Below are 10,363 nucleotides of genomic sequence, written 5' to 3'. Positions count from 1 at the left end.
TATGCATGTGGGTATTTTTTTTTTTTTTTTTTTTTTTAATTATTCCCATCGAGTAACAACTTTCAACATGAGAGTACTTTATTTAAATAAAATTGCTATTTGTCTTCTCAAATTGACAGGTCTTTTATTCTATTACTACTACGTACTACTAATCCTATTTATCCCAAAATTTATGATTACATCAAGAATCTGGAATTTAAGAAAAATGGTAGGGAATCCTAATCACAATTAAGTGCTTTACATAAATTAAGGATGTGGCATATTTAAGTTTCAAATTCTGTGCGCCATTTATTAGCTGATTAATTAATATATATATACGATAAGCAATTAGCTTGATGAGAAGAGAATTGTTGAGTTATTTGTGGGTGCTAAGGGCATGTGAATTCATTTGTCTCAGATAACCTTCATCTATTTCGTTAATTATTTTTCAAATCTTGTACAATGACTGTCTCCTTTGAGTTGTGTATAGAGGTTTTTGGTTCACTAGTGGAGTGGATAATAAAATGTTATACAAATTAGACAATGAGTTTATTACAAATAAAGAGATTTATTATGTGGACACCATTAACAAATAACAAGAAGATGTAGAGAACTCCAAGCAATAGCAATACCATGCCCCACCATGCATGCAGTGTGTAGAGGTGAAAGGCTTGCACCATCATTGGCTAAATTCCACTAGACCCTCAAGGTTTCTTTGCCTTGACCTGGTTGAAAGAGCTATAAAACTTAAGATTGCCGCCAGCACTATTACCGCCACCAATAAATCCTGCTTTACCACCCGATTCGCTGCCACCACCAATGCCTCCATTATCACCTACACTGCCACCAAATCCTCCTCCTCCACCGCCGCCAAACCCTCCCCCGCCACCACCAATACCCCCGCCAAAGCCTGAACCTCCTCCAAAACCTCCTCCAACTCCCTTGCCAATACCTCCTCCACCAATGCCACCACCTCCGCCACCACCACCTCCGCCGCCGCCGCCACCACCACCACCTATTCCTCCCCCAAACCCACTTCCAGCACCACCACCGAATCCTCCACCAAATCCTTTGCCAATACCTTTTCTTGTCCCCCCACTTGCGCCACTACTACCACCTACTCCACCGCCAGTCCCTTCCCTTGCGCCTCCACCACCACCAACCCCTTTGCCAATACCCCCGCCAGCTCCACCTCCTCCCCCAATTCCTCCTCCATTACCGCCACTAGCACCACCAGCTATTCCTCCTCTGGTACCACTTCCACCACCAATTCCTTTGCCAATGCCACTCCCAGGCTTTCCTCCACCACCACCACCACTTATTCCTCCTCCTGCACCACCTCCACCTCCACTACCTCTCTCTGCACCACCTCCACCGCCAATTCCTCCTCCCATACCACTTCCACCACCCATTCCTTTTCCAATGTCACCCCCAGGCTTTCCTCCACCACCACCTATTCCTCCTCCTGCACCACCTCCACTACCTATTCCTCCTCCGCTACCTCCCCCTGCTCCACCTCCACCACCAATTCCTCCTCCAATACCACCACCACCACCACCAATTCCTCCTCCTGCACCACCTCCTCTACCTATTCCTCCCCCACTACCTCCCCCTACACCACGTCCACTGCCAATCCCTCCTCCCGTTCCACTTCCGCCACCAATTCCTTTTCCAATTCCACCTCCAGGCTTTCCTCCTCCACCACCAATTGCTCCTCCTTCACCACCTCCACTACCTATTCCTCCTCCACTACCTCCCCCTGCACCACCTCCACTACCAATTCCTCCTCCAATACCGCCGCCGCCGCTGCCACCACCACCTATTCCTCCTCCTGTACCACTTCCGCCACCGATTCCAATTCCTTTTCCAATTCCACCTCTAGGCTTTCCTCCACCACCACCAATTTCACCACCACCATGATGGTGCTCTTTTTGCTTGTGACGCATTCCGGCACCACCACCACCATACCCCCCACCACCTCCAACCCCTCCACCACCTCCAACACCCCCACCACCACCACCAACAACCCCACCTCCACCACCCTTTTCAACACAATCAGACTCTCCAAAACTAATGCCAGGTTTTCCAGAACCCAAGCTGAAGCCATTTCCCTTGCCGAAACTAAAAGAATGCTGGAAATCGAACCCTTTCCCCCCACTAAAACCAACCCCCAAACCCCCTCCTCCTCCTCCACCATCACCACCACCACCACCACCAATCCACCCGGGGTTACAATCAAAGAACCACTCTGGCTTCCTCACTTCCCCACCCTTCTCCTTTAGCTTCCTACTTTCCACATACTCAGAGCCCACCACCAAAGCAACACACAAAATCATCCATACAAACTTCCCGGCCGCCATTACAGTCCGCATCGATACACTACACTGCTTGCGAGATGAGACTCTTTCATGGGCCGTGCTTAGTACTATATATAGAAGAGCTTGCACCATAAACGAGTTTGTCCGTTTTGAATATGGTTGGACGTTGGGACAGTCGTATTGCTTCACCGCTAGCTTTACAACACTCAATCCAGCTATATTACATGACCATCTACGTGATTGTTTCGTTTGCATTCATGGCGACTGTGAATCCGTGATTCACCGGTCTCTCTCTCTCTCTCTCTTTCTCTCTGTGTCTCACGTTGCTTATCCTTTCTTGAGAACCGAAGTGCATTTGTGGTTGGCATTAGAGAACATTCAGCATGGAGAAGCGAAAAAAGGGCATCACGTTGCATGGGAAAAGGAAGGGTCATTCAGATTGCCAGAGAAGTCTTGTCTGCTTTTCGATGAACTTTTTTAAATGAAAGGCTTGGAACTGGTTTTGGCTTGCCTCCAGGCTCCAGTAGGCAAATTAACTGGACATCTCCTGTGACGGGTTTGATGGGAAAAGGAAGGGTCATTCAGATTGCCAGAGAAGTCTTGTCTGCTTTTCGATGAACTTTTTTAAATGAAAGGCTTGGAACTGGTTTTGGCTTGCCTCCAGGCTCCAGTAGGCAAATTAACTGGACATCTCCTGTGACGGGTTTGAACAATTGAACGGCTAAGATTCAAACTTATACAAACCAAGTAGTTGGGTTCAACGCCTTCACGCTTCAAAACGAATCTGTAAAAATTTCACTTCTTCTTCTTCGTCTTTGCCATCGTTGGATTTAGCTTCTTTATCAGGAGAGGATGATGATCATCATCATTGAGATGGGGTTTGTGATCAATTTTATTATTATTACACTTTTCGTTTTTTTTTTTTCACAGAAAGAGTAACATTCTTATATGTGTAAACTGTTAATTGTTAAAGATGAAGGATCAAAGTTTTGGGTATCTTTAAAAGTTTGTTTTTTTAAGTGGTTTTGTTCTGTTTAGTTGCCGAGAATGGTCGGGGAAGGAGCAGATATTGATAGTTTTTGAAACTTCAACGTACGGGAACCATATATTAAAGATAAAAGAAATACATAATTAACTCAGACTTCTGGCTCATTAATTATGATGGTAGGCCGTGAAGAAACAGGAAAATATTTGGTTCAATTAAGTGGAGAAAATAGGACGTGAAGCATGAAAGTCATGCTCGTGCGGTGGCCTCTGTTTACGTTTGGTAAAACAGAGGAGAACAGGGCATACTTATCTCTTTTATTCTATTTCCTCTAGCCTGAGCCTATCACATTAACACCAAACAAACTTAAAACAAAACGAGTTTCAAAATTTATTGCGGCATTTCTTGGTAATCATTGAATTTCGTAAGAGTTTGAACTGAATCCAACACAGCCTACACAGGGCACACCTTTTGCATAATTTTGCAGGTATAGCACAGGCAAGGGCCCGCTCGCATTCGCACGCAGAGAGAGATACTTTTATTGAAAACTGTACACAGGATGGATTTCATAGTCTGATAGTCTCCGTTAACAATTTTTTTCACAAGCCTAACACCTGCATGCTCTTTCTCCATAATCTTGACAAGCTAGCCATAAGCCTTGAAACTTGAAAGCTCACTCCTTGATATAAATCTTTTTATGGCTCGCCCATTCCATCCAAAGCATCATCTTTTATATATATATATATATATTTGGAAGCCATTAAACAAAATATACTTGATAAATGTTATACACACTGACACTCCCTCATTATCAAATACATTTTCACTGTCATGGAAGCATTTCTCAACCAAATTAATTAGCTGATATCACGTTAGATGCCACCAGGGACATGTTTTTCATAAGCTTAAATGAATTTTTTTCCAACTCCAAAAACAATTTCTCAACTCTTACTCTATTTTATTGGGTGAATATGCCTTCTACAGTTTTTCCTATTTGCTAGTAATATTATAAAATAGAGAAACGATAGATACTATATAATTCTATCTATTTAGGAGCATTCGCAATAGTTTCATCAAAATAATTTTTTAGTTATTTTGGTGAACTAATTTGATGAAAACACTAAAAAATCACTCTTAGCAGCCTCACCACTTCAACCAAAAAGTTTTGGTGAGTGAAAATACTCACTAATTTTAATGAGTAATATTCATTCACCAACTCCCTCACCAATTTTGCTTCTCTTTTCTCTCTCACATGATATCAGCACACTTTCTTCCCTTTTTTCTCTCATTTTCTTCTCCCATCTCTCACACACGATGATGTCCTTTTTTTTTTTTTGTTCCTGACATCAACTTTGTGGTTCCTTCATTTATCTTTTCTTTATTTCTTTCTTGAATTTGGTTAAGAAGCAAATGAAAACTTATGTGAATTTCTTAGAAATTATCTAATCTCAAGATGAAAGTGTATGGAATTCAAAAAAAAAAAAAAGATGAGGGTGTATGGTAGGTTGTTGTATAAAAAGATTAAATAGAAAAAGAATATAGAAATTTGAAAAAATATTATTTAAATATAATAGTAATAATAAATAGTTAAAATGGTGAGGCTGATGGAAAAATTTATAAAAAGTGGCTCACCAGTATAGAGAAAAGTAATTTTTAACTACTTTGGTGAGTAAAATTTGATAAGACTACTAGGAATGCTCTAACAACGCGAGACTTTTATGATTAATTCTTGTTAAATATGATAAAAATATAAATATGTTTTAAGAGTCCCCTTACGGTTACTGTAATATTCCTTTTTTGTTGTGGCCTTTATATCACATTTACGGTGTTTGCTATGTTTATTATTTTTTAATAAACATATACGGTATTATGATTATTTCTATTAATTTAGATTACCGTAAATATGGAATCGGTATTATGGTTATTTCTATTAATTTAGATTACCGTAAATATGGAATCGGTTAATTGATTTTAAAAAATCAATTAACAATATTGTTTCCTTGATGGAAGGAAACAAATACGGTGTTTACCATTTTGAGGGTCCTTAACCTAGCCTATAAATAGAGTGTCTGTGTACACCATCAGTACAGCCATCAAGCAATAGGCATAGGTTAGAAGATCCCTCAAATAATCTTTTCTTGTTCTTCAGATGGATCGTGGAAAAGCTTAAGCAAATATGGCTAGAGGTAAGCCTGAATCCTGTTTATTCGTTTTCCGCTGCGCATGTTAGGTTAAAGAAATAATTGTTATTTAATTATTTCTAACATGTGGTATCAAAGCAATATGTTTCTAACAGTTACATGTAATTTAGAGAAGTTTCTAATTCAAATTAAAATGGTAATCCGCAATCCCAATAAAAAGAAATCTTCACTCAAAAAAAAAAAAAAAAAAAATTACGAAGAAATCAACTCTTTATTTTATTTTTTATTTTCTTTTTAAGCCAGGAAGTAGAATCTTATTCTTACAAACGACTGTGAACTTACAAGTTGTCTGAATACAAAATATCTTCATCTTCCTCATTATTAGTCGTAATAAATACCTAAGGCCAGCATCTGGGCTTAAGCCCACATCCACCAATTCATTTTTCAGCAAGTTCGGTGATCAGCCCATCTAGGCCTGGCCCATTATGCTTTTAGACTCAAGTACTCAAGCACTCAAGTTTCAAACCCACGGCCCAAAAACTCGGTGGCAAACAACAGTCCCATGCGCACCGGTGCCTCATGGATTGGGATCTGACGCATCCCGGCGCATTTTAGCAACGGCCGATATTTTCCACCAACACCAAACATTGTCTCCAACCACAATACTCCAAACTCTAAATTCTTGTTCTTTCTTCAAATTTTCGCATCGAACAGAACGATTAGTGTTTGCCCCGAGAAAACGACACCGTCCTCAAATCAAAGCCCTAACCTTGCAATCAAGTGAGGGCTCGTTTGGTTATCAAATTTCAAATTCTCTCTTATGGATGACATGGAAGACGATGCAAGGTACCCTGCAAAGCCCTACGCTTTAAACCCCTATAACCCTCCTACTCGCCCAAGAAATCCCATTCGTAATGCCCCTTTTTCTCACCCAGTCAACCGGTACGAAGTCGAAGACGACGATGAAAACGACGACGAATTCGACGAAGAAAACGACCAGCAAGAAGACGAGGACGACGAAGAAGACGAAAACCCAAATGGGTATTATCGGAGTTTCGAAGAGGATGGTGAATTTGATAGGCACCCGAAGAAGAGGAAGCTAAGGAATTCGATTTCCGGGTACGAGTTGGTGGCGAGGAGCGATGCGAAAGCTTCGTTCTCAGCGAGGAATACGAAGGCGGAGTGGACCGAGCACGCGGTGTTCGTGTTATTGGAGGTGTGGGGGGACAAGTTTCTTCAGCTGGGGAGGAAGAGCTTGAGGTCCGAGGACTGGAACGACGTCGCAGAGAAGGTCTCGGAGGCGTCGAAGATGGAGAGGACCGAGGTGCAATGTAGGACTATGCTGGACAAGCTGAAGAGGAAGTACAAGAAAGATAAGGCCAAAGTTGAGGAAATGGGATCGAATTCTAGCAAATGGGTGTACTTTAAGAAGATGGATATGTTAATGGGCTCATCGCCGGGGCAAGATTACGGGTTGGCGTGTGGGTTTGATTCTGGGGAGTATGTGTTTATGAATAATTTGGTTTATTTGGAGAGGTCCAATGGGTTTGATGAGATGAGGGATAGTCCAGGGGAGTCAGAGAATGAAGAGGAGGAGAAGGAGGATGAGCTGCCACCCAGGAAGACGGTGAGAGGCGGTGTGGAGGGGTCATCTTCGTCTTATCGGGTGTTGGCGGATTCGATTCAGAAGTTTGGTGAGATATATGAGAAGATTGAGAGTAGTAAGAGGCAGCAGATGATGGAGTTGGAGAAGATGAGGTTGGAGTTCCAGAGGGAGTTGGAGTTACAGAAGAAGCAGATTCTGGAGAGGGCACAGGCGGAGATTGCGAAAATGCAGGAAGAGGATGACGACGATGAGGATTCAGATGCTTCTGAAGAGAATCTCAGTGAGTGATGTTGGTGGGTGTTTCCTTGAACTTAGTTGCTCTGTTGAATTGCTTACTATTGGAAGTTTTGTGTTCCTTTGTTTCTATTTGTTAGTCTTCGTTGTATTTATGATATTGTCTTATTTTGCTTATAGAGATGATCAATTTGGCAAAAAAGTATTGTTTTTGTTTCATTCCTTTTTCTACATAAAGTATTAATGAGCAACTTATTGGTCATTGGAATGTTTGTTTTTTTGGTAACTTTCTTATCTATTGCTTATGCATCTCTTGTTTAGGGGGACAATTGATTTGCTTTGTAGAGAGACTGATCTGTTTCAAACTGTTAAATGTTGACATTACATTTTTTACAATACTTATGAAAAGACTTATGAACCTTGTTTAAGGTGTCTGGTTCAGCACAGTAAAATGAGTACGACCTGGACAATCTATTTGGATGAAAGGTTGTGTATGTCAGTTTATTTGAGGTTGGCAAATTGGGGCATTCACAACATGGTTGAAGTCTTGTTATTGTAAAAGCTTTTGTCCATTCAAATAGAACAGTGCAAACCCCAAAATTTAGATTACATGGACCAACTTAAATGTTGGTTGTTTTTCTTCCATAGGCTTTTTGATGGGGACCTTGACACCATCCTCTAGGTGGCCTTGCTCCATTCTGAATGTGATGCACATCCCACACGAGTGCTTACAGGGTGGAGTAGCTCATAAACATTATAGACACCTAGCTAGGGTTAATGGTCAAGGGGTGGAGTAGCTAACAACCATTATGGAAACCTACCGAGGGTTAACTGCTTTTCTTTATCATTCCCTATAGCTAGTACTACTCGTTTATGGCTTATTGCTTGCAGTAGGTGCTCTATTAGGTAAAGCAACACCAAATAACTAGTTAACATCTCTACTTTTGGAGAGCAGGAGTTCTCTAATTACATGCTATCTTGGACATTGCGTACTCTACTTTCAGTCTCTTCTTGGGAAATTGTGTTCTAATCTCGAAACACCACTTTTCCTTTGTCTTTCTCATTTTTTAATATTTGTCCTTCTCCCAACTAATATTTCTCTGTGAGGTAATACCTAAGAAGTGACTATATTTAGCGAACTATCTCAAGCAAGAAGTTCACTGATTATGAGACGAGGTATTATAAGACCCTTGCTTTAGTGGCAATGTTTTATTCTGTTTCTCCAAAATTATGACTAGAAGGTAGTAGAAATGTGTCTTTTGCTTGATCTGTGGAGCTTCATATGTCAGTGTTTTGTGCTGCTGTGTGTTGATTGATAGGTGCTAGTGAGGTCTGAGGGGTTTCAACTATCTGTACTCAGCTTTATTATACTTATGCTTTTTGGCTGGGGGAACACATTATACTTGTAATATAGGAGATTTAATATTTTTGGATCAGCTCTGCAGTTAATTTGAACTTTTGCATATAGTCCATCTATCAGTTGTCGGATTTACATACTCTGCTGCTTCTCCCTGTTGATTGCATTTTGACTAGTATACAAGTATGAATCTGATTGGTGGATCTCTAAGTTGCGAAAGATGGAAGTTGTTTTATGTTTTAGATTGATGAAGCAGATTTCATAAATATGAGGGCGTTTTAAAATAGAATGTCTTGGTAGTAATAAGTTTTTACATGTTCACTGCAGTTGAAATTTCTTAGAGGATGGTACCATCTAAATCTGCTGGAAGGGTTTTGAAGAAAAGAGCATCTGTTAACATCTTGAGGCGCCCCTCTCCCTTCCTCTTTTTCTATCAAGAAAAGGGTTTCTAACAGACTAAAGTTCAAGTTTCAGCTTTTATGCAATGTGCTAACATCTTTGCCAAGAGTCTGTTATGTTCTTCTGATTTATTAAGCAACAAACTCATGGGTCTTTCTGTTATATATGTTCTCAATTATATGAATTTGTCTCTACTTTTGCCCTTTCTCTCAAAATTTAATGGGTTGAAATTTTAGTTTGTAGGCGATGCACTCAAGATAAATGCTAAAATTAAAATTTCTTTGGCAGAAGGATTCCATGTAAATCTGATGTAGGACGGCAATTTCCCCTTTTCCGGTTCAAGCAAAAATATAAATAAAAATAAAAACCGAACATCAACCAGACTGTTTGAAATAACAGATTGGATTTTGTCTGCTGCACACGTGGAAAGCCACCACCGAATGTAAGGGTGAAAATGTGGGCGGATAATAATCGTCTACATCCACTATTCGCTATCCGCACGTGTGGATGCAGTTAGCAAAAGCTATATATATATATATATTCACAAAAACGTTGTTTTGGATTTGGTAAGTTTAGAACCTATAGGTTATGTTAGGTTTTTTTATTATCATCTCAAAGTCATTCTTCATTACATTTACATTTTTTTTTATTTTTTTTCTTTTCTTTGGTAATTCAAATCTTAATTACTATATAAGACAATGATCTTCTATGACTAATAATCGCGAATTATGTAACAAGTTAAATCTTAAGTTATTTGAACTTGCATATAGTAATAACTGCATTACTTAATCTTACATATAAATTTATATAGTAATTCAAAATGCTAATTATCTCATATGCGGATAGCAAATAATAACCGTATTTAATAACCACACGGATGCGGATAGTAATCATATAATGTGGATGCGGATATCTAAAAGTGATAACCGCATTTTACTAATGCGAATATTACTAATAGCTGCATTTGCATCCGCATTTTCACCCCTAACTGAATGCACCCATCCCAAAACAAATCTTTCCTTAGTTATTGAATTATATTGGAAGAAATATTTTACTTAATCAAAAAATATTTTACATAGTCGACTAGGACTTTTTTATTTAGTCTATCTTTAGTTTATTTTATTGTGTTTAAGATTTAATATTTTGTAATGTTTTCCTTCTTAGATGATTTACTTACTTTTTAGGTTTAGTTTCCATCCTTACTCAATTTTCAGTTTATGTTTATGTTTATGTTATTGTATTGGAAAGACAACTTAGAGAATGAAATATTGAGTATTATGCAATGTTTAGTTTCTTAAATGTGAGCTTGTTGATTTTTATAGAATTGAAATCTCAATACTTCGA

General features: G+C 39.4%; 2 protein-coding genes across 3 annotated transcripts; one reads left to right on the top strand and one right to left on the bottom strand.

Annotated features, from left to right (window-relative positions):
* Window positions 1-683: 683 nt before the first annotated feature.
* On the bottom strand, window positions 684-1,936 carry LOC133857567 (glycine-rich cell wall structural protein-like). Its single transcript, XM_062292830.1, has one exon. It carries the CDS (start codon window positions 1,923-1,925, stop codon window positions 684-686), a length of 1,242 nt encoding a protein of 413 aa, XP_062148814.1. The 5' UTR covers window positions 1,926-1,936.
* A 4,052-nt stretch (window positions 1,937-5,988) lies between these two features.
* LOC133857909 (trihelix transcription factor ENAP1) lies at window positions 5,989-9,234 on the top strand. 2 transcript variants are annotated; one of them, XM_062293290.1, is made up of 2 exons: window positions 5,989-7,309; window positions 8,948-9,234. In XM_062293290.1, exons 1-2 carry the CDS (start codon window positions 6,244-6,246, stop codon window positions 8,959-8,961), a joined length of 1,080 nt encoding a protein of 359 aa, XP_062149274.1. In that variant the 5' UTR covers window positions 5,989-6,243; the 3' UTR covers window positions 8,962-9,234. The 2 variants fall into 2 exon arrangements, with proteins under 2 accessions (XP_062149274.1, XP_062149275.1); XM_062293291.1 differs by having other exon boundaries at window positions 5,993-7,322.
* The last annotated feature ends 1,129 nt before the right edge of the window (window positions 9,235-10,363 follow it).

This window comes from Alnus glutinosa, chromosome 14, assembly GCF_958979055.1.
Source record: "Alnus glutinosa chromosome 14, dhAlnGlut1.1, whole genome shotgun sequence".
NCBI classification, from domain to species: domain Eukaryota; kingdom Viridiplantae; phylum Streptophyta; class Magnoliopsida; order Fagales; family Betulaceae; genus Alnus; species Alnus glutinosa.
Note: the sequence above shows the minus strand (reverse complement) of the source record. Positions and strands in the feature narration are given on the sequence as shown.